General features: G+C 47.3%; 9 protein-coding genes across 9 annotated transcripts; 4 read left to right on the forward strand and 5 right to left on the reverse strand.

The window, feature by feature from the left end:
* Positions 1–139: 139 nt before the first annotated feature.
* On the forward strand, positions 140–3384 carry N7515_001301 (patatin-like phospholipase family protein; the record flags this gene model as incomplete). Its single annotated transcript, XM_056662045.1, has 4 exons — positions 140–1142; positions 1205–1750; positions 1871–2288; positions 2466–3384. 4 exons carry the CDS (start codon positions 140–142, stop codon positions 3382–3384), a joined length of 2886 nt encoding a protein of 961 aa, XP_056524158.1.
* A 1095-nt stretch (positions 3385–4479) lies between these two features.
* On the forward strand, positions 4480–5852 carry N7515_001302 (uncharacterized protein; the record flags this gene model as incomplete). Its single annotated transcript, XM_056662046.1, has 2 exons — positions 4480–5382; positions 5433–5852. 2 exons carry the CDS (start codon positions 4480–4482, stop codon positions 5850–5852), a joined length of 1323 nt encoding a protein of 440 aa, XP_056524159.1.
* Positions 5853–7307: 1455 nt separating this feature from the next.
* Positions 7308–8384, reverse strand: N7515_001303 (uncharacterized protein; the record flags this gene model as incomplete). The annotated part of the gene is made up of 1 exon (XM_056662047.1): positions 7308–8384. One exon carries the CDS (start codon positions 8382–8384, stop codon positions 7308–7310), a length of 1077 nt encoding a protein of 358 aa, XP_056524160.1.
* Positions 8385–8817: 433 nt separating this feature from the next.
* Positions 8818–10123, forward strand: N7515_001304 (HNH endonuclease signature motif containing protein; the record flags this gene model as incomplete). The annotated part of the gene is made up of 3 exons (XM_056662048.1): positions 8818–9217; positions 9285–9604; positions 9656–10123. The coding sequence occupies 3 exons, from the start codon at positions 8818–8820 to the stop codon at positions 10121–10123; spliced, it is 1188 nt and encodes a 395-aa protein (XP_056524161.1).
* Positions 10124–10254: 131 nt separating this feature from the next.
* Positions 10255–11259, reverse strand: N7515_001305 (uncharacterized protein; the record flags this gene model as incomplete). Its single annotated transcript, XM_056662049.1, has 1 exon — positions 10255–11259. One exon carries the CDS (start codon positions 11257–11259, stop codon positions 10255–10257), a length of 1005 nt encoding a protein of 334 aa, XP_056524162.1.
* Positions 11260–12990: 1731 nt separating this feature from the next.
* N7515_001306 (uncharacterized protein) lies at positions 12991–13266 on the reverse strand (the record flags this gene model as incomplete). The annotated part of the gene is made up of 1 exon (XM_056662050.1): positions 12991–13266. One exon carries the CDS (start codon positions 13264–13266, stop codon positions 12991–12993), a length of 276 nt encoding a protein of 91 aa, XP_056524163.1.
* A 1965-nt stretch (positions 13267–15231) lies between these two features.
* Positions 15232–17148, reverse strand: N7515_001307 (uncharacterized protein; the record flags this gene model as incomplete). The annotated part of the gene is made up of 1 exon (XM_056662051.1): positions 15232–17148. The coding sequence occupies one exon, from the start codon at positions 17146–17148 to the stop codon at positions 15232–15234; it is 1917 nt and encodes a 638-aa protein (XP_056524164.1).
* A 2272-nt stretch (positions 17149–19420) lies between these two features.
* On the forward strand, positions 19421–20007 carry N7515_001308 (PaaI family thioesterase; the record flags this gene model as incomplete). Its single annotated transcript, XM_056662052.1, has 2 exons — positions 19421–19531; positions 19585–20007. The coding sequence occupies 2 exons, from the start codon at positions 19421–19423 to the stop codon at positions 20005–20007; spliced, it is 534 nt and encodes a 177-aa protein (XP_056524165.1).
* Positions 20008–21533: 1526 nt separating this feature from the next.
* On the reverse strand, positions 21534–22287 carry N7515_001309 (uncharacterized protein; the record flags this gene model as incomplete). The annotated part of the gene is made up of 3 exons (XM_056662053.1): positions 21534–21869; positions 21917–22155; positions 22215–22287. 3 exons carry the CDS (start codon positions 22285–22287, stop codon positions 21534–21536), a joined length of 648 nt encoding a protein of 215 aa, XP_056524166.1.
* Positions 22288–23400: the final 1113 nt, after the last annotated feature.

The raw sequence follows: 23400 nt of genomic DNA on the forward strand, positions 1-23400 counted from the left end.
ACAAGCCGCAGAAATAAGGGTCATTGAATTAGTTGTATTTATGACAGTCAGACATAAAGCCATGCTAGCATCCTACCAATATTTGAGAGCTTGTTGTCTTTGAGGCTCCTGATCCTCCTCTATCTTTATTTAAATCTCAATGGCGGCGTGGCTAGATCTCGTCTCGGACTCCACAGGCTGGACCTTGGTAGACACCGGACGATTGGACGAACTAGTGAAAGGAATGAGCCATCCAAATACGCAATTCCCTTCGGTAGTATATTTCGCAGGTAATGGTAGCCGGATCAAGGCACTTCGCGCGCTCTTCCCACACAACAACATTACTCGCAGAGGGCCCGCTGGTCTGGCCAGACTGCATCTAAGCACAAGGACTGCAAATTCTCAGCATCCTGTTCTTTTGGTGGAAAGCAGCCTTTCTAGTGTTTCCGGGGTGGGTGAATCGGATCTGTGCCGCTGGTCATCGGACAATTTTCGACGATATCGCATTCTTCAAGACCGGTCTCAGCGCGTACCGGAGATACAGCAGCAAGTCATTTCGCAGATGCTTCTCCCATGGACAAATCTGTTTTGTGTATTTGTAGATACTCACTCTGAAATTCGCGACGCCTGCCAGCTGCTCAATAGACGTCGCCGGACTGTAACCATCGGTTCCGAGCCCACTACAGATTCAATGCGCATTGTGATAGTTGTCACAGCTGCTGAAGGTTCCGAACTTGAGGATGTCCCTGAAGTTTTCCATGGGCTTCAATCGCCTGGGATTCTTAATAACAATGTCACAGTCCTAGACCTACGTGATCGTTGTGGATTATCCCCAACAGCAGCGTTTGAGCCGTTACGACGTCTCATACTCAATGAAACACAGGAAATCCGGGCGGAACAGAGCCACGAAGGTCTGTTATTCTCGGCTACACACCTAAATACCCTCTGGACACAAACCCTGCGTCTAGAAATAGGGCCCTCGGACGCTACTGTTTTGGACTGCCTCGAAGTTGCACGAGAGAATCAAAGACTTAACAATATTACGACAGAATGCTTGGTCGAGTTCATAAGTCAAGCAAGCAACCGGCCTTCTTCCAAAGATGAAATTCATGTTTTCATTGCATCGGCGTTATTAATGAATGCCTACCCACCTGGAATGCATGGTGAGTAACGTATTCCTTACGGAGTACTCTCCCTTGATCAAGTATAGCACTAATAACCACAGGCTTTCATCCAGACCATGTTTTCAATACTCTTTATCGCGGGCACTGTCTGGAAGCGTGGCGTAAAATGGGGGATAACGATGAGAAGCAACATTGCAATGCTGTGTTTGCTCAATTTACGCGGTTCTTCCATTCAATGAGTCCAATCAGGTCGTCTGCAAGTATCAGAAGGGACGCATTAAATACTTATTACCTTCAGTGCAATGGCCTAACTTCAACAACGACTTGTTTCTATTGCTTGTGTCGATCACCAGAACACATGCTGGCGTGCCGGCATGCGATCTGCGATACCTGCGTTGTGATTTTTGGCACTCCAAATAAAAGCGCCGAATATCACTTTGACATTATGAAGTGCCCGTTGTGCCACAAGACTTCTCAGCTTACAATCCGTCAGCTACCCCCCACAAAACGACCCCTGGTGCTTAGTTTGGACGGTGGTGGGGTTCGTGGCATCATTCAGCTAGGTCTTCTACGTGCACTGGAAAAGCGTCTTGGGGATAAAATGCGCATACCTGATATATTTGATCTATCTGGAGGGACAAGCGTTGGTATGTGACAATCGCGGCATTCAGTTGTATCGTTCATTTTATTTGATTTTAGTTTCTTTCTGCCTTTTCCCATTCTCCCACCTGTGAGCCCCGGATTGAGATCATCTGACCATGAAGCAGGGGCTCTTAACGAAATAGATATCATTCTCAATGGTTCCTCGGCTGAAGATAGCTTTCGGAAATTTCCAGCTTTTGCCAGAGATGTGTTTCAGCTGGCCCCGGCCCCCTCGCAGAAGTTCTCAATTTTTAGGTGCGCCAAATGGATAAAATGCGTGGCTGGCTTTCTGGCAGACGGTCAATATGATGGAATAAAGCTGGAGAGTACTCTCAAAGAGGCAATTGATCCAGAGCGGCGAATGTTTGATGTGAGCACAACTCGAACTGCCGGCAGTCGAGTAGCTATTATCACAAGTCGTATTTCCGATGGGAAGGCCTGCGTGTTAGCAAATTACCGCGGCGTTGGCCAACGCCCAATCGATTCGGCATATCAATTTTTGAAACCAGAGGAAGAAAGTCAGAATCCCTTTCTATGGGAAGCGTGAGTGCTGTTAATCCTATATCACTACTTTAATATCAATGCTGAAAGAATTACATCCATGTCTTTATAGAGCTGACACTTGCCATTTTATAGTGCCCGTTGCAGTGTCGCTGCTCCTTGGTAAGCAAGTCCAATCAAAGACTACCTATTGCGTTGCCCAAGTTAATTGCCAAACAGGTTCTTCCAAACCAAAACTCTCCCTGGGTTTGGTCCGTTGCAGGATGGTGGAGTGCGGGCCAACAATCCATTAGCAATTGCGCTGAAGGAATCCGCTACTATCTGGCCATCGCATGGCACACCTGATTTGCTTGTATCAGTTGGTACCGGCCTTTCTACTCCTGGATATAAGGCTCAAGATACCCCTCTAGGGAGTATTCTTCAAGATGGAGCAGTTCCGCGCCTTATCAGAGCAGCCATGTGCTCGCCATCCATGGATGGCGAGCAGGGCTTTTTTGAGGCACTCAATTATGTTCCAGACCGTATGAGAGCGCATATATACCGACTCAACCACGCTATACCCTGGCCTTTACCTAGGCTAGATGATGTGGATAGATTGATAGACCTTGCTGAATTGTCATACAGCGTCCCAGATGACCTCGTTCGTGCGATACTAGCCACAGGCTTTTTATTCTTTGAATTGGACGAACTACCTGTTAGAAAGCAAGGAAGCCTTTATTGTCAAGGTTCAATTCTATGTTCAAGCCCTGACGCTGGTGATTTGATCAAGAGGGTGCTCCTTGAGTTCCCGGGCCCTCGGTTTCAAACTGGGAGCGGATACCACCTTGGTCTGATTGGCAACGATGACGAGTGTCGGCATTGTGGCTACTATCGTAAAAAAGTCACTTTTACAGTTAAAAGTCTGGAAGAGGTTATTTCGATTGAGATTGCCAACTCTTCTTTCCGGCACAAAATTGGTGGCTTTCCAAAGTCCATGCAGAAAATTCTGGAAGATCAACAAGCTTATGCATGTTTTGGACGTGCTGATCATTTAGAGGTTTGTTGGCCCCCAAGAAGGATATGCTATTGCGCTCGTGGAACTAAACGGCGGGTCCAATTTTTGGAGCCTTGCCCAGAGAGAAAGAGACGTCGATTGTAGAATTTGGTACCTAGACAATTGCAGTCAGTTTTGTGCTCAACCCTTGAACCTCTGGTGTCTCTGAAATAATAGAATTCTGCTCATAGCAAATTCCCTCAAAATTGTGTTTCGGACAAAGACATCATTCAGCTCAACTCAAACTGAAGCCCTTGAAATTAGGTTCAAAACAGGAAATGTCACGGGCTAGTGACATAGGTTTGCAACTCAGATGAGAAAGCCCACAGGGCGGATCTTAAGGGATGTGTTCGGATAATGATGACGTGACAGGCTTGCATCTACTCATCATCTTAGGTTCACTTGTCTTCATACTTCTGTTTGCCTCCACATTTGATATTCTACAGTAGTTTAGATGCCTATACTTTTCATTGTTTGAAACGTTATTAGCATCATTGTAACAGTACCTGTAGGACGAGTATGCGCTGCTGGTGCGACTGAAGGAAAAAGAGGCAATGTCATGGTCTGAGATTACGGCTCACTTCCTAGGTCGAGATATTTCTTCCCTGCAAGTCCGCTATCCAGGCAAATTGCACCACAAGGCCACCTCTCGGTCTAGAAATCCGAGCTGACGCGAATGAGAAGAGGCTATGCTGTCGGTACAGTACGTCCCGAAACTGGTGCAACCGCCTACACTCTTTAAGTGATTATTTAGCCCCACTGCCAAAAGGGCTAGATCATATTAGTGATAGTCCCGGAATATCAATAGTCCTGTACCAGCCTCGATACCGTGATTTACTTTTATTAAAATACGGCGCCTCGTCTCGTAAGTGTATTGGTATACTAAGGGAACTAGAATTTTCCACAGAGGTGCAAACAAGGCAAACGATAGAGCTGTGAGTGCCTTGAGAGTCTGCCGACCTGTCACTTCCCTCCCGCTCCTATGTCCAAGTGACGGTCTGGGGGGTTACACAGCACCAGACCTTGCAAATAGTGGCTTGCATTACTTGCTTACTGTACCTGCAGACTATTCATGAACCTGCTTATTAAATTACTCAGCCTGTCAGCCAGAGTCCTCTCTTGACACCCTGTAACACACTTGGTGGAAGCTGACACAACCATGTTAATAGACTCCTCAGTTGCATCTTCTGCCTTGGGGGGATGACTTACACTCCTTTCAACGATGAGGATGATGCTTACCGACCTGAAGTGCCCGATCTATGGGGACGGACTCCCTCGTATGCCCCCACCCCTGGTTACCCAGACCGTGAATGGACGCCATCAGTAATCTGCCCTTCACCCGATCCCGAGGACATAATTGGTGAATGTTCACTCTCCTTGCATCAAAATCCGTCCGACCAGCAGAGTTTTGATTCTGTGGTTGAACGTGCAGATGGAAGTGCATGGGATGAACAATCTCCGGACCGTATGCACTACCAGATCGAGTGGAGGGTTAAATTGAACAATCGAGTTATGGTCAAGGATACAAAACAAGACCTGACTCAACCGCCTAGATCCTACTGGGAACAAATACAAGAGGACGCTTGTAATATTCTACGACGGAAGATCGCCCGTGGCCGACGGGTGAGACTAGATGATACTGACATGGTCTTATCGGTGAATTCCCAACGGGACATTGACAAACACTTTGAAGGTACTAGTGTTGATTGGACAGTGGTGGAGAAACAGCTGCTAGCGTGGGCCTATCTATTTCGTCGTGGCAAGAAGATCCGGCTTCAGATATCGATCAACTACATAGAGGATAGTGGACTTCGTCTTTCTAGAACAGACAAAAGAGGAAAGTCATCGGTGACTACGCGGATGCTCGCTGATCGAGACGCTCAGATTGACGCCGAGCAGGTCTCCGGCCAGCATTCCGTCTGGCGCGATGTGTATCGTATCATGCGATGTCCCGGACCTCCATGTCGTCACGAAGGACAATATTGCTGGCAAGATCCAGAGGGTAAAACGCACCATAGATTGAAGACACACCATCTGAAGGCTCTCGTCAAATATGTGGAGCAAGGTGGGGTTCTCGAGACCCACGCCGATATCCCTGACAGTGTTCGCGAGCAGCTCTATGCCGAGGAGAACCAGCGACTGGACAAAAAAAGAAAGCCGCGGAGAACTCTACATTGGGTTCAATGTGTCCTCCAATCAATATCACTGTCCTCCCGGCAGGATCATCTCAGCAATCGATACATCCTCCTGCTAATGACGCCATGTCCACCGGGCCCGACTATACTGAATCAATCATGGTTGACGGCCTGCTAGATGTCGCTGTGGACGAATATACTGAATGGCAGAAATCGCGGGTGAGCAACGAGACTTTCAGGGAGAACATCAACAGAGCACGCGATGTGACCCTCGAAAATTGTCTCGACCTCATGCAGGTTTATGAGGATCAAGACCCAGGTTTCTTTGTTAAGCACGGCGTGAAATTAGGTGCCGCCCGGCGGTTCGTTCGTGACATCGGCCTCTGGGTGAAACGACGCAAAGAAGTGACTTGCAACGAAAATATTCATTTAGTCTAGATACATTATGTGCTTTTATTAGAGAACAGCCTACACTGGCATGCTGCATTTATCCCTTTACATGGGTTCGGAATGAACTGTAATCTCTTTCAGTGATCATACTGCTATAGCAAAACAGGTAAGCTCGCTCTGAAGACCTTTCCCAACACGCTGGTACTGTATCCTGGTAGAGAGGATATTGTCGGATATTAATTTGATATAATCTATGTCACTACTGTGAGTTGACTTTGCCCGCCATTTAATGAGGTTAATATTGTTTCAGCTTACACAAGTCCCCACTAGATGTGAGACCTACTGGGTGGGGCCAGTCTCCGCATCAAATACTAGAGGTATCAACCTTGAGTCGTCCGTTGACCTGGAGCGCAGGGGCGGTTAGTGCCATGGGTTAGGGGCTTTTAGCAACTTCGACCTGTTATCGATCCTATTGGTGCACACGTATAATGCACTTCGCTACAGTGGTTTTCGAAATCAGTTATACCTCCGCACTCTTGTGACTTGATCCCCGGAAAAAAAACCGGCGGGCCGTAAGGTCCGATTGGATAGGGGACAAAGACCCCGCCTGTCCTCCAGCTTTCTGGACTGGTAGCTGTATCTTACAATACAATATTTGGACACCACTGCTTATATTTTACAGGAACGTGCTATACGCTGGTGTACCCAACGCATGTTGAGGCAGATTTCCTCTGCCACCACCCGCTCTCTGCTACAATTCGGTAGCCAACGCCAGGCAGATGACTCCCTACTCTAAAGCTGTATGATACAAAACTACACGTCTCAGATGGCCGAACAAGCTGAAATTAGGAAGCTTACGGTTATTAATATTCGCAAAAATGAACGCCCTTTCGGTACTATTAATGTCCCATACCGAATCGGCCAGAAACGAACCGTGATACCGCCGATGATAAAAGCACTTGCGACTACATTTCTCAGAAGCCCGGTCTTTACCTCAACGAGATGGCTACGTTCCTGTGGCGTTGAAATCATGATTACAACCTTCAGCATTAGAGGAGCTGTTGTAGCGGCAGATTGGTTCAAAAACGCAGTGGCGAGCTTAAAAGCAGAAAGCGGACTTGAGCCTACCACATTATTTACCCAACCTATGCGAGTTTCAGTCGCATCACCTGGCATACCTTAATAAAACTTCTTGTGGTAAACGGGTCGAATTCAGGCGCACCGGTTGGGGCTCTTGGCAGAGCTTCTTAACAAGTAGCACAGCTTCGCCGTGGTTAGCGATACCAAATGCAGTATGTCCAGAATGGATCGTTCTCGCGTGTATTCCGCAGTGCTATACGTTGAATTCCGGTTTCCGTTGTAAGTTACACTTGCGGCAACGTGCCTGTTTTTAGCAGTTACAGAGACCATTAAGTGCGAATAATAACGATACAGAGAACGAAGCACTTGTATCGAACTCCAACCAGACTGCCATCGAAGACGAAGGGCATGCTGACATTCGTACTAAATATATGACTCGAATGTGTCGAATTCGAGAGGATAATAATCATAATACCCAGACCATAAGATCCACATTCTTAACTCAAGGTCCAGCTGTGTGATCAGATGTGGCTCGGAGGAATTGATATTCAGGATAGTCGTGTGGGTGCAACCATTGGCCAAGCCTGTCACGGGATAAGTGTGTCCCCAGAACTCCCGAAGTTTCTCTAACGCGGTCATGCGGACCTGCGGGACGGGCGGCTCCGTTCCAGCGGTTATGTCCTCAGGGCGAGTGGAAAGGTGGGTATCACAGGTAAAGGTCACGAGAGTATCAGCACCAGTAAGGAAGTGAGGGTACATTTTGACTTTCGTTTTTTCCATGTAAGCCATAAAGCTATTCCCGTAGCATGCGTCTACCTCGTTGGGTTTGCAATAGAGGCAGAACAAGTCTAAAGGTCCTTCAATAGCGTTCGAGACTTTCGTGATCTGAGTGACAATCCGCTTTGAGTAGCTGGATAACCAGTTGTTCTTCCCCGGCTCTAGACCGGAAGGCTGTTCAACGTCGGTAACGTGAGCCACCTCCCCGTCCCGACTCACAATCTTTTCTTCTGAGTTGCTGGATATCTGGCTGTTCACTTCTGTATCAGGTATTTGTCGACTATCACACTCAACTATGCTGTAGAAGTCCGTGTAGGGGCTCGTAGGCTCTCCGTAGTCAAGGCTTAAACATGCCAAACCGTACAGGTCAGTTTCCAGGGCTTCGTCAATGTTCATGTAGGCCGGCTTTTTGGACATGTCGCAAGGCCCACTCGTGACTACCGCGATCTCGCATTCAGGTTTCTTCAAAAATGTGGCGATATTCTTTACGAGTATCTGCTGAGTTTCATAAGGAACCTTGAAAGCAGACTCGGTGGGATTTTTGCCACTAGATAGCCTCCCTTTCGAGGCGATGCAGACGGCACACCTTACGTATGTCAACGAGGAGTCGAAAAGCGCCGTGATCGGGGCCTTCTCCATCAAGATTGCCATATGCTTCTTACTGCCTATCTTCAGAAAGGTGACTGAACGGGTGCAGTCGAGGCAGAAGAAAGATTCAGACATCTCGGAGGAGGCCCTCGGGGTGAGAATGTGTTTGTGTTGGTTCGCGTGATGGTTTGTGTGCTCCCTAGGTGGAAGGATGCGGCAAGGAGAAAGGAAAGTAACTTAGGCGGGGCGGCCTTGCCAGATCGCCAGAATCTTTCCCGTGTATTATTACTATACCAAGACAATGACCCCTCGATGCAATACCCGCATTACGATGCAGGTTCTGCCGATATTAGATATATTTTCCGTCACATCGTAAGAGTGTGTAGGTATAACTGATTTCGAATACTGCGTAAAAGTGTGTAGGTATAACTGAATTCGAATACTGCTGTACCTTTGCGTTACTGTGGGAGATTCTGTCGGGCCGACCTCAAACCCGATATGAGTCAGCTCATCACATGCCTCCACCATCTTACTCGCCCCTCACCCTAGGGCTCGCAAGTTTCCAGCGATGGCGACTCACCGTCACCAGTCCTCCCTAGAGGGGGTTTTGGACTTCTCAAAACCCTTATCATTAACACCACAACAGCATGAGTCGGCGAGGAACCTAGTGATCACGCTTGTACGGCATTATGGCTCCGAGAAGACCGGGCGGAAGGGCTATCGGCCTGCGGCCCTTATCCAGGCTACTCTCGAGCACGTTACATCGCCGGATACCTTTATGACTTTCTTCCTCACATACATCTACGAGGACCTGCGCTCTGATGAAGGACATGTCGTTGATTCTGATATTACTCACGCCTTGGTATTCTTCGAGGGATTTTCTTCATGGGAACCAGAACAAATAAACAAGCTTCATGGAGGCCTAGAAAAGTTTGCTGAGTTTATCGTTGAAAATTTTTTCCTTCCCCGTTCGTTAAGTCCTTACATATACATATGCTTGATCTCTAATGAGTATATGCTAATTCGCAATTATAGTTAGAGCATCATCAGTCAAGACACCACAACCAACGCCCACGTCGTTATCATCGCTGCAGAGCTCAACACCGACCGGAACGCGGCAGCGAGTATCTGTCTTACGACAGAAATGTCTTATGCGCGACCGCCACCGCTGTGTAGTGTCTCGGAAATTCGATAGAGCAGAAGCCAGAAAGCGTTTCGAGGAGAATTCGGAATCTTGTGCTGATGATGACGGAAACCTATTGAAGGATGAGTCCAGCGATCAATTTCAATACTTGGAGGTTGCACACATTCTCCCTCATTGTCTGACGACGGTAGCTTTTGGTGAAACCGATTTGGTATGTCCGATCATTGGGATTGGTATTTGACGGTGCTAATGTTATGCCTAGAGCGATTCAAAGAAAAATGCTCTTCGGATCTTGGACATGTTCGATCCCGGAATAATCCATCTTATTGATGGACCCAAAATTGACAGTCCCATGAATGCCCTCACTCTAACGCTGGACTACCACCGGCTATTCGGCGAATTCAAGATCTATTTCGAACGCACTGGCACACGACACCAATACAGGATTGACTCGACAGAACGCAGTCCTTTCTTACGTGACCCCTTATTTCCCGTCACACGATCGCTTACCCTAAGTCCTCATCGCACGGTAGATCCGCCATCCCCCCGGCTTCTCGATGTCCACCGCGCCATTGCACTTATTATGAACCTTAGCGGCGCTGGCGAATATATTGAGCGGGTCCTTCGTGATATGGAGGAGCTAGATGTCAGAGAAGATGGATCGACACATTTGGGATATCTTACAGGCTTACGACTTGACGGGTGGTTAGATACCCTATCAGTGCATTAGAAATTGGTACGATGACATTGACATGTCGAAGAATTTATGCATTTCGTATCTCTGAATGTTGCAGGAGCCCAAAATACAATATGGTTCGCAATAATGCCCGTAAACGAATACGTTCTAGTTAGCCGGTGAGGTTAGTCCCGAACTTTGCTGCCGCAGTAGCGTTGTATCTCTACAGCTAGGCCAGCGTGCCGAAAATGTCCCTCCGCGCTTTTCTCCCTCGCACCAACGACGTCAACACACCATTCGAGGAAGTTATCGAATCCTTGAGCCGGATTTTCTTCGTAGGATTGCCAATTACGTCGGATAAAGGCCTTCAGCTCAGCAAAATACTCCTCAATAGGATTCAAATCAGGAGAATATGGAGGCAAATACACTAGCTTTACGCCAGCTTCTGAGCACATCTGTTTAATTCTGTCCGAGTGATGAAAGGACGCGTTATCCATCACCAGCACAGACTTCGGCTCGGGCCATTTCCCACAGTGCTGGAGAAGCTGCTCGATAAAATCCTCAAAGACGGTTGCGTCAGTTGAACCCTTAAACACTCGAGACAAAACAATGCCGTCTTGCGCATACGCAGGCAGAATCTGATAACGCTGATCACGATGAAATTTCGACACTTGAACCGGTGCAGTACCAAGAGGGGACCAACCCGTTCGCCGGAAGCCTATCCTTTTATCACATCCAGATTCATCGACATAGACAAGGTGGTAAGACTTGAAGTCTGAGATAAAATGATGGTACTCGTCCCGAAGATCAAGGTTGCGTTCTCGTGCCTTGACCCGAGCAGTCTTTTTTGACCAGCCTTTAGACTTAAGGGCGCGACTGATGCTCGATTTTGTTGCTTGAAGAGCAAATTCGTCCCATAAAAAAATCACCATCTCGTCCAGATACAAGGCAGGCTTTTCAATCAGATGGTCGCATAAAGCCTCGAGCATGAGTGGAGTGATGCTACGGGGTCGTCCGCCTTTATTCGGCGGTGCTTTGACGCTGCCAAACATTCTTATATTGGAAGAAATTCTCCAGATGGTGCTCTTGTTGCAACCAGCGGCCAGTGCCATCTTAGTTATAGATCGTTCGCCACTGTGGATCATGTCATAGATAAGCTCATGCTTGGAGGGAGCTAGGTTTGGAGCCATCTTTGGTTGGACCACTCGTGATTGATTGTTAAGTGCGCCTCCCGAGGAAAGCTGCTTCGGGAGAGGGGAATAGAGGTGTCAGATGTATTGAAATTACGAGCTAATACATGTATGAAACTATTATGTAATCTACGTACGAGCAAATACACACGCAGCTGCCGGAAGAACTCCCAATATAGACTAGCATGTCTTGGCGTAAGGGGCAGGAAAGTCAATCGAAGAGTACAGTGGTTGCACCGGTTTCGGGACGTACTGTATGTCAATTCACGCCTGTCGACCTTTCGCTGTATACAATATTTTCCGTAGCCATCTGTTTCAATACAAGCATGTAGAGCAACTTTGGGTACTCTGTAATACCCGGATCTGTGAATTACGCGTTCGATTTATGTTGGTATCACGAGCTAGGTCCTGTGTACACAGCTAAGTGGACAGATGTGCTATAGTAGCAACGTGTGGATTGTATTCGATTTGATTGATTGATGTTCTATCTTCTGTGTGTCTAAGGGGACCTAGGGGATATGCCCCTGGATCCCGCACGTGACACACCGGCCCTCGGCGGTCACAACGCCGAGCGGCACATACGACTGCAGGCCGCCAAGTCACAAGCGGATATATCCCGACAATTTATTTTATTGCTTTTAGTTTAGCGTCATAATCCCTTGAGGCTATTCAGACCCCAACAGTATCGTGATCATTTCGTATCGAGACTTCTATTTCCTTCCATAGGGAGTGATTTTGCACCATGCTTTGATACTACTTTGATTCCCCTCTGGAAGTGCGAGCGCCTTCTTCGTCATGATCCCAGCGCCTTCCATACCCTGAATAGTTTTACTTTCGGTATACCCTCTACATGTACGCCACGTGTTGTGTACTGTCCGCCCTACTTGAGGTTACATCGCTCAGTCCTGACTCCATAGAATCGCCAGCGGATGCCTACGTACGGATGCTGTGGCATCCACTTGTTGTCATCATTAGTCCCTTCAGCTCCTCTGCCAATCAAATAAATAGCCGAAAGCACAATCCTGCCACTGCCGGTGATATGGGCCAATAGCGAAAACACCGCACGCACTCTTGCTCCAGACGATGCTTACCAATCGGTGATTACCAAGACTATTATCCCAACGTTACCTACCGAATCGCAAACAGGCTGTTAATAGGATTCGACGAGACCTCTCCAGCAAAACACTAGAGGCCTCTCGGTCGACGAGGCAGTTCAATCCAAAGTGGCGGCAGATCAGACTTCTCTAACAAGCTTGCACGATATCGAAACGGTTCCTATCTGAGGTTTCCTCACACGACAGATCCTTTTGTCAAGGGTCGCGAATTGTTCTATTTTGAGCCTTGGTTTATGCATCAACTACATCAATATCCTCCCACAACTCTTGAACCATTTCAGAGATTCCTAAGACTTCTCTCAGAAAATTTCCAAGGGATTGACTAAAGCTCAAAAAGTCTTTGTGTTGAGGCACGTAGTGGCCGCCGAAAAAGTCATAGAGCCATGGGAATGAGCACTGTCGTGTGAGGCTCCGTGTCTGTCCAGGAGAAATCGTTGAATCCAGCTCGCCGACGGCGTGGAACATCGGTGTCACAATTTTTGGGGAGTAAAAGCTTTGTAGCACTTATTCTCTAGCTTGAAGCCACTCAGGCATATTGCGAATAGTAATTGCGGATGGCGTCTCTGAGATCAGTTAGGCGTGGGATTCTATACCCGGAAAATAGAGTTGGGAAAAGTCACATTACCTCGCCTGAAATGCCACAAACAACTTTTTTCTTCTCCAGCATGGATGTAACTATTGCCGTCATGGCGGCCCCCGAGGAAAATCCAACTATACCACTAAAAGGACCATCTTGGTCGAGGGTATCCAGGATGTGCTGAATAGATCTCTCCAGGCCGTTGATTTTATCATTGTTGGGTTCACCATAGCCCCAGACTTTCTTATCCGTGATATCGTTGTCATCGGGGTAGGCTGGTAGCACACCGGACAGATACTTGAACTCAAACTCCATCTCGTTGGACAGAGTGCGAAAGACTTCTCGCACGTACCGAGTTTTTGGCTTGAAGATATCTGCAGATTGACCATGTCCTGATATTTTGTTAGTTCACCAAAGACAGTGTAATCAAAGAGAGAGAGAGAGAGAGAAATTCATTGGCCCGATGTAGCTTGCTCTAAGTATAAGCTGCTATGCGGGGTTGCTATCAGGCCTGCCGACAGCTTGACGTACCGTGAAGCATTAGGACTTTGTGTATATTCACGGGCATTGCGAAGCTGAGGATGCTATAGTTTAGCAACGTGGCATGGCTCGTAGGGAATGATCTTTAAGAATTGTTGCCGTACGCTATTATATATCTACAATTCGTGTCAAAGGCTTCTTACTCTTCATGAGAGCTGGTACTTTACGATAGTGTAATTGTGTTGCCGTTTATCCAGACGTATCCCAATTCTTGAACAGCAATACTTGAAGCTACATTATTTTGCTTATATTGTAATGCACTTCGCGTTCAAATGGCCTTCCCATCGCCTTAACACTATCAGTGCGCGCGAAGAGTCTAAGTTGGTGCTAGGCTCAACTCTGTTCACTACGTCGTGTTACCGTTATCGTCATCGCCAACAAAGTGGTCAGTCAAGCACCTCGATTTAAACCAATTTCGATAAACGATTGCAAAGAATGAGAAAGTTGCAATGTTGAGAAATAAAGCAATCCCGAAGCCTGTGATCTCTTGCACCGGATCATCGTTTTATCTGTAGATCCTAGTGGTCAGTTAAGGGCTGGAAAAGCTATTTCGTGGTCATCTTTGGGAAGTTCGACCAAGACTCTTCGGGCGCGGCAGCGAAAGCTATATCACCAGTGAAATTGGTCGAGCCCTATTTCCCGTAAAATTCCCAACCAGCCAGGGTGGAATGAATGGTCTGCTTCGGTGCTGGAGTTCCCACAGTGCGAGGAAGAGGGCTGCTGAGTAGACTGGTTATCGGAGCCTCCGTCTTGCTGCTGAAGAGAGTTTTCTACTACAGTACGTCCCGAAACTGGTGCAACTGTCTACACTCTTCAATTAATATTTGGCCCCACTACCAAGAAACACTAGATCAAATTAGGATCTTGTTCGGAATAACAATATTCCTGTAAAAGTCTCGATACCGTGACATACTTTGATTTAAAATACGGTGCGTGGCTTGTAACTGTATTGGCGATTCAAGGAACAGAATCTTTCATGGTAATGTAAACAAGTCAAACACTAGAGCTTGGGAGTCCCTCGATAACCTGACGATCTGTCACTTCCCTTTCGCTCTTATAGCCTGGGGGACAGACTCGGCACCTGACCTGCAAATAGTGACTTGATTACCTGCTTACTGCCCTTACAGACTACACATGAACCCGCTTATCATAATTCTCAGCCTGTCAGCCACAGTCCTTTCTCTCACGCCCCGGTACACACTTGGTGGAAGCTTGACACATGACCATGTTCACCCGAATTTGGTCCGGAAAACATCCCCATATTTTCTTGATATAATCTACGATCGATTACTTAACCTTACAAGGATTAGGGTTTTCAACATGGAAAACCCAAACTAGCGGGAAGTAGCTGCAATATAGTTAAGCAACAGTCAATTTGAGGACATAAGCAAGAGCTTTGTTATTCAAGTAGGATTGATCATTTATAACAGTGGCGCAATATTCACTCACAGTAACAAAGGCTTTGAGGAAGAGAATGAGCGTAGATTGACTTAGATTGCCAGAAACTCTCCACCCTCAAGATCCCTATTCGAGCTTTCTATTAGTGAGTACTGTAGGTTAGAAGGACTTATAAGACGCCGGCAACCCAACACATTTTATATTGCAGTACGGCTGAGCAGCGGCTGTTCTTGAATAGTACCAATAAGGATCAACATGTTTTGGTACGAGTGATAGAGCCTGGGTGAGTGTCTTGAGGTTATCGAAATTCTACGATAATGCAGCGGATTAAGGAGCTTTGCATTAGTGGGCACGTTCTAAATGGGTTTGATGGGTCAAGGTAGGCCAGGCCTCTAGACAGATAAGGTATTTTGGAAAGCTGCAAGGGTTTTTAAGACTATATTGCAGCTTCCATGTTCTCAGCGTCTCGGCAAATGAAGGTATCGTGTCCGTTGCATGTGCATGGGCACGGAGGTCGCCAAGCTGCTGAATAAGACTTGCTATGGCATCTCCACTAAGCAAAACACCATTTTCGAATGAACGACCCTGGTGAACCATATGACACTGTGTTGGCCAAATGTAGGATGAGCCAAGATAGGCGAAGCTTCCGTCGGCGATGATTACATTGAAGTGCGGACGAGGTTCCCACCAGCTTGTATCTTCCACTTGGAGATTAGAACAGCACCTTCTTGCGTCCGCAAGAAGTAGCGCAGATTTCGGGTCAACCTCGCGAACCTGAAGAGTGACATCAACACCACTTGCAGCGCGGTCAATCAACATCTGTGTCATGATTGGATCGACCAGCTCTGATATGTGGAGGATGATTTTGCGCCGTGCTCCTCGAATTAAAGCATCCTGGGCGCGGGTTATCCATGGCAGATTTGCGACTGGGTCGTTGATGATAACACCCAAACTTGCAAGCTCAGAAGCAAGCCTAGCACGAAGCTCATCGTTTGCCTCCCCATGAATGGCCCTATCTGTATAGTGCCGAAACATTGTAGCGGCTGCTGCAGGTAGTCCGATGGAGAAGTCCGCTTTATTGATTGGTCGGGTGTCCATGACAGCTCCGGTGCTAAAAAGGACTTGATTGTCGATAACGATCGCCTTCCCATGGATCACTTGGCGCTTTTGTCCATCAGAAGTCGCGAACATATTGATACGAATAGAATGGTTCTCAAGGCTCTTGAGAAACGTGAAGTATTCTAAGGAATCCAGAAACTCTGTTGGTCCAAGCTTAGATATGACAATCGACATATCCGCACCCGGATTCTGACGTCGGAAATCAATCAATGCATTGAGGACTCCGTGCGCATCACCTTGGTTACACATTGAGAGGTTTAGAATAGTCAGTCTTCGTCGAGAGCAATCAACGCCATATGTGTGCGCTTCAGCAACCGGCTGAGCCCTGTCACGGATGAACTGCTCGAACACCGCGAGATGCTCAGCACCATTGGTTAACACCGGTGCCACGTGACAGGGTAGGCTGCCCAACAAAGGATCTAGGATAAGCTCGCCGCCTAGCTTAGCCTTGATAATGTTTGCCTTGCCGCGAAGTTGGTCTTCTCGATACAAGAAAATATCGACATCAAAATTAGCACCAAAGTCCAATGACATGATAGTCACATAGCGTGGTGCGATCTCATCCGGCTGAACCACAATTCGCTGCTGCTTAGCACCATGAATTATGCTACTTGCAACGAGCTGGCCTCTATCGCAGACATGGATAGAATATGGACCCTCCAGCTCACAATTATGGAGGCGGGCCTCAAATCGATCATTAGGCTTGAGTGGAACTTTGATCTTGGTACGAGACACCACAGGGGCCATGCGCACGATGCCATGTTTGATACGACCCAACGTATGGTCCCCATTGGCACCTGGAAATCGGAGCCGTGCGATGTCGGCATTGAGTACAGTGACCTTCGACGATGGATCGCGCGGGTTGATGAGCTGGAGGGTTGACTCTTGCAGATCAGGCGTGGTGTGTAGAGAAACTACGCGACAGCAGACACCATCGAACATGACCGGTCGGCCAGCAAACTGCTCAATTCGGATATCTTCATGGACGGCACGCTGATCACGGAGTATCAATTCATGACCCGAGCTCACTCCCATCACGTCGTAGAACTTGCCATCAACCTCCACTGGCTCTGGGACACGCGCTCGCTCCTTTCGCGACCGTGCATAGAGTGGAAGAATTGGGTCACAGTCTGATCGCATTGGAATTTTATAGCCCGGTCCAATTTTCTCCTGATCAAGATCGTGTTGGATCGAGAGTTGAAGGTCTGTGTTTATTTTCAGCAAACCAGACTCTCGCCTAAAGTTTAAATTTAGTGATATCATACACCCTATACCTGATGATTTAGTCTACTAGACCTGATTAGGATTGACAAAATAATTTCCTTACCATGACGAACTGGTCGATCTTATCCGTCAGCAGCGAATCAGAATGTCAGCCCAGGCAATGTTGCGTTGTGTTCAGACTGCATCGAGGAAAGATCTGCGAAGTAGCAGGGAAATCATCCCGCTCTTCTCATGGCTAGCTGAGACTGCACTCGGCGCGTGTTCTTGAACTGCAGTAAATTGTTTATATGGTCTGTAAAAGCTACTCACCTAAGCTTGCATAGCGTGACTGGGTCGACACAGAGGACCGCCATCTCACAAATCGAGCAGTGCGCAGGTAATTTGTAGTTCCGAAATCGCTATATAAGCGTGAGGGCAGGGGTTATGAAAATGATGCGATCGATACAAAGCTAGGTAATACAAGCTAATACATACTTGAAATTATTATGTAATTTATTTACGAGGAAATACACATGCAACTGTCGGAATAACACTCAATGCAGATTAAATTTTCTTGGCAGTGGGGCTAAAAAAACCACTGAAAGAGTGTCTGCGGTTGCACCAGTTTCGGGACATACTGTATCTGGCGGGGCTAGCTTTCATCTGAGAAGAACGCAATCTATGATTCTAACGCCGTGGAGATAAACTGAATGGCTCTTCACGAAGGCTCGAGGCTCTATAATTGCCCGATTCCCGTTTGAACAATCTATATTGCTAGATCCATCATAGGTAGGCTGACGACTTCCGGCAGAACCCGGGATCATCTCCTTCACTGATTAGGTCACCAGGAGGTCTGTTCCAAGGCTCCTGTACCCTGAACCTGAATATGCTTTCTACTCAAATACCCGACACACGTAGTGTTTCATGCGGGAAATATAACCACAAACATACTGACTGATACCCAGGGTGTGGTTGGTTGAGCCGATCACCCTTCGACTTGAACAACGACTGTGCGGTGCTAAGAGAAATAAACAGAGCAAATTCAGGCGATCAACACTAGATTGATATCACCGATCATCTAGGCACCTGTTTTCACCGGGTATTCTGGATAAAAATGGATATCTATGCCGACATCAAACAAGCGTCAATAGGCTCTCGCTCATCACAGATGGGCCGTGTCCTGATGCAGGAGGTGCGCTGGATGGTCTTTCCGAGTTTTCTTCTTTGAAAATCATAGAGTGGGAAGGTATTCAGCAACCTGCAGAGGTCGATTGTTTACAACGATGCATCCGCCGAAATTCTTCACATTTGACAACTCTCTCAATTGGGTTTGTCAGCTCTGCCGATGAGTACACGGGCAGTAGATGCTGAATTGCAAAATCCGGGGATTGGTCAGATCGTGACTTCTCAGATGAATTTCACTAGCAGAGAACTCACCTTGATCGCTCTGCAGTTGCGATTGAAAAGGCCTTGTATCCATTCATTTACCCATTGGGAATTCTCTGGAAGAACCCGATCAACAAGCAGCTTCGTGGCCTGAAAGTATTTGTCATAGAATTATTGTGTGCCCTCATCCATCCCTGGGGCATCACCCAGTACACGGCCAAAGCCCCCCATTCCACTTAACCACTCTTACATGTACACGAGCAAGGTGTATCTAGTGTATGACAGGTGGTTGTATCCCCTTGAAGCCTTGGCACTTGCTTTCCTGCATCTGAAGCAGCCATCTGAATATCAAGATTATGAATGTTTGATTGATCGGAAAATCTAGCCACGCCCGTTCAGCGGCAAAGTTGAACAAAAGTGCAATACGCGAAATGAACATCTACTGATGCAAAGTTCACCGACAGTGTGTAGTCCGCCTACGTAGGCCATGCCGAACGGCGTATCCGGTCATGAGATTAGTCTCCGGTTAAATTATTTTTCAAAATATAGCGCAGTCAAATAACCAGCAGATACTTGTACGGACGATCGTTCAATCTACACTGGGCGGATGCTTCATACTATGCTGTATCTCGCAATCCGCCCTACCCAATTGCCACTATCGTTCAATTGGTCGATCGTAGGTCGCTCAACTTTGAGCTGAAATGGTAAAAGCCCTACCCAGGGATCTTTAAATCAGGGTACAGCCAATCTATACATGTTCCTTTATTCGATGCTTGGGAACTTCCATCATTATCTTGCATTCTTTGAGAATATTCCGGCAGACATGTACCAGTCTTCTTGCGTTGCACTCCTCTCGCGATTGTTTCGCGGACATCGATCGCTAGCCCAACTCCTTCAGATTCCACCCCTCGGTTGGTGCAGTGGATCCCAGGTTGTAAGTGATATTAGGACATTTGTGTAGTAACATGCTAATTGTTGTGCCCGCAGCAGCATTCTATCATAGATCCTTCTGATCAACTGATGCGTTCCCTATTCCGAGGATACCGTCCTATTTTCAAGCCTCATTATCTGGGGTGGGAGGCAGAATCACTGCTGCGCCTGACTCCTTCCCAGCAAATGTGCTACTACGATGGCAAATTGTTTGGTGGATACATTGCCTTCCTGATGGACCGTATTCTCGCAGATTGTTGCAAATGTGACGAACCAGCCTTCACTGCCTACCTGAATACATCGTTTATTCAGTCTGTTCCACCGTCAGCACCAATTCTTCTCCGTGCATGGCCGGACAAAATTGACGGCCGCAAGATTTTCCTCAAAGGGTCAATACAAATCCCCGCGGAGGCACCTCATGAATGGGTCGACGCTATTCGAACAGACGCGCTCTTCATCAGGCCAAAACCCCGAATATAGAGTGGAACGCGCGGACCCTTCCCGCAGCACGAGTTGTGGCTGGACAAAGTGGCTTCTTCTCTGGACAAAGCTTAGATATACAGTATTTTCATTCGTTTGTGATTGACAGTAGTCACATACAATACTGTACAAGGCCACACGCATGGTGATCACATCGATTGGGTTGTACTGTACTGTACAGTTCAACGAATCGTTCGGTACTCCAGTAAACACACGGTATTGGTCCTCTGAAGGCAGACCGGTTTGAACTATGCTAATATATTTAGTTAGTTTTCTGTTAATTCTCATGTATGGCTTAATGGCATCGTGGGATCTATGGGATTTGTGGGGCTCATGGGAACTGCGGGATCTACAGGAATCGACGTGGTTCAAGTGGAAGACCCAACGGTGGCGCTTCCCTTTCCCGATCTCGACGGAACACACAACATGCTCCCAGTCATCCCACGTCCAGTTCTGGTGGGCCAAAGACTGTTTTAGGCGTAGTGCGGCCACTTCCAGAGTTAGGAAGGGTTTTTTTCTAGCCTTCCAATGGCCATAGCCCGAGAATTCCACTAGACGAAGGAGGATGTCGTCCAAAGCGCTTAAACCGCTTTGTTCGCGAATATCTCGGTACACGATAGAGGGATCGCGCGCAATTTAAGGGAGGATCAAGAGTTCGTCAGCCTCAGAGAGAAGAGGGGTTTGAGGGCGGCTCTTCCTATCTGCTCGGCCGCGTTCTTGTGCAAGGGTATATTTGATGGTTGAAGGGGTTGAACCATAGTGTCGCGCAATAGTGGCTGTGGGGGTCCTAATTTCAGCCTGGCCAATGGTTTTACCGCGTAAGTATGGAGGTAACTCACTTCCTTTTACCCTATTTAAACTAACAGGACGTAAGGGCGTTTCGGGAACCATGGTGTTTGAAGAAGGTGAGTTGGTGGGCACGCGTCCTCAAAATGCAGGTGTGGGGCCGCATCCACAGAAACTTGCGGAGGGACTGTATAATCATGCTTTTTTTTTCGTCAGGGTCATGTAGTTACAGGAATCCTTTATGGGTTACCTGGCACGGGCATCCTTCTTGGGACCGCCCTTCGGGCGGACTTACGAACTTGTATACATAGTAGACATAGTAGACATAGTAGACATAGTAGACATAGTAGACATAGTAGACATAGTAGACATAGTAGACATAGTAGACATAGTAGACATAGTAGACATAGTAGACATAGTGGATGACCCACTATTCTCGACAGGATCTAAAGATATGAATGTCTTCGGCACTCGCCACACCATCGCTCCACATAACCTTTAAGTATCCCGACATTGAATTTATAAGTTCTCTGCGCGACCTCTAGGGTTGTGTGACCACTCGGAGTGAGCCATCAGACAGAGCGGGAGGAGCAAATTTAAGGATTACATTGAATCCATTAAGGACTGTAGCTCACCAACACAATTGCAAACTAGGGCACAGGAGGATGGACCTGGAATACCGACTGCAAGGTAAGAGGCAACAGCTCTCTAAGCAACCTGATGAAAAGAAGTATTAAAATTTAAATATCCTTTGCCTCGCATGGTTGTGTCTTTTCTGGAAGTCGGTGGCCCTTTAACATCTCCATAGCTTTCGCAATCCCCATGTGCGCGCGACTCAGATCTTCTTCCAACTGTTTCACCAGGGATTTGGTCTTGCCGAGTTCCTCGTGAATCCTGCAATACTTTGCCTCCCACTCCTCTTTTTCGTCAAACAATTTCTCTGAATGTAACTGGGCACGTTCAAGCTCGGCAGTAAGTTCCTGTTTTGCGCCTTCGAGTCGTTGAATAGTGGCCGTGAAAGAGTCGCCCTCAAAAGCTGTTCCGGGTAGCTTAGAAGGATTCGACGAGCTCGGCTCCTTTGGCTTTTAGTATTTGGGAACCTCGGCAAACATTGGTGGCTCACCTCATCGCTCATCTTCTTATCGGAGCCAGCATTCGATTCCCGCAGCGTCGGCGGACTAACAGCTTCGATCGAGTGCCCAAGTGCATCAAGTATCGCCTGGTACAAGCCAACCGTTCCATTGCTCAAATTCGATTTCAATAAGTATTCTTGAGACTTTGACACCGACCATGCATAGCCGTCTCCTGCGGAGGGCTGTAATCGGACCCGACCCGGTGCGACAGTAAGGCCTAATCGCTCGTCTGAATATCATTATTAGCTACCACCGGGGATGTGTGCGTTTGATTTTGAGGTGACATACGAATATGAGCTGCCAGCGCTTCCCGGCATTTCTGCCTTAGCAGCGCACGTTTCTCGTTGCTTGAGAGTATCATTGGAATGATTTTGGCGGCAGGTCTAGTACTGTAGTTCGTCCTATATACATATCTGATATGGTAATCCGAATTTCCTTGAATCGGTGTTGACGTTTATTATAGGTACTCGCAAAGGGTTTACTGTTTCTTTTCTTCGAATGATCCGGCATGAAAGTGATGACCACCCCTGTTTATCAGTCAGAATTACTACAGTAGTTAGGGGTCGTTAATTGGATAATAGATAAGCACCCGGTAATGTGGATCCTGGTTATTCCGGCAACCCGGTCATCGACACGCACCTCAATTTTCTTCTCCTCACCAAACCTCCTATTTTCCACCAATCCGTGGTCAGAAAGCCCAGAAATTAACAAGCGTCAAGGTAAGCAAGGAAATCAAGCAATGAGGGCAAATGCCGGAAGACGTAGGATGATAAACGACGGACGCCATCAATTTAACCTGATGTATACTTAAACTCACCATTCCTACTTTGAACAAGTGTGCCATTGATTCACTCTTAGGGTGGATGCTCCTTGCCAGGAATTAACCTGAAGCGGAATCTGCTGATTTGATATGCCCGGATATATTGGATGGTTATTTGATTAATACGACCTCAATTTTGGCGAGGGGAATTTAATGTGGGCCATGTGAAAGGTCTCTTTTATTTATTTCGCCGTATCTTTTGCCTAGGCCAGAATGGTCAAAAGGATAGCAAAGCTGTGGGGACAGTTGGCTTCCGGGGAACCGAACTCTATTTCCGCGATGACCGTTAAATCCGTGGCGTGTGTGACTGGATGGTGATCATCGTAGTATTTGCTGTACTCGGTTCTCCTTCAAATATAGTTTAGACGACAATTGATCTTGCCCCTCATTGGTTCAATGAAACGCCCAGCCCCTTAGTTTATCGAGGCTGGAGATACCCGAAGCCCCCTATTTTCTCAGGGACAGAGATACAGATACAGGGCGTTTACTATCTTCGTTGTACATTTTCGAGGTAGTGATAGAGAGCCCGTGTAAATTTACCGACGGAACATAGAGCTCAGACTCTTACCCAAACTCTTACTCATGGTGTCGACAGCTTCTATCATATGACCAAAGTTTCCAGGGGCCATCAACGGGGTAGACAAGAAAATAAAA

Source organism: Penicillium bovifimosum (genome assembly GCF_028826915.1).
Source record: "Penicillium bovifimosum strain IBT 22155 chromosome Unknown utg000002l_segment0_segment0, whole genome shotgun sequence".
NCBI classification, from domain to species: Eukaryota; Fungi; Ascomycota; class Eurotiomycetes; order Eurotiales; family Aspergillaceae; genus Penicillium; species Penicillium bovifimosum.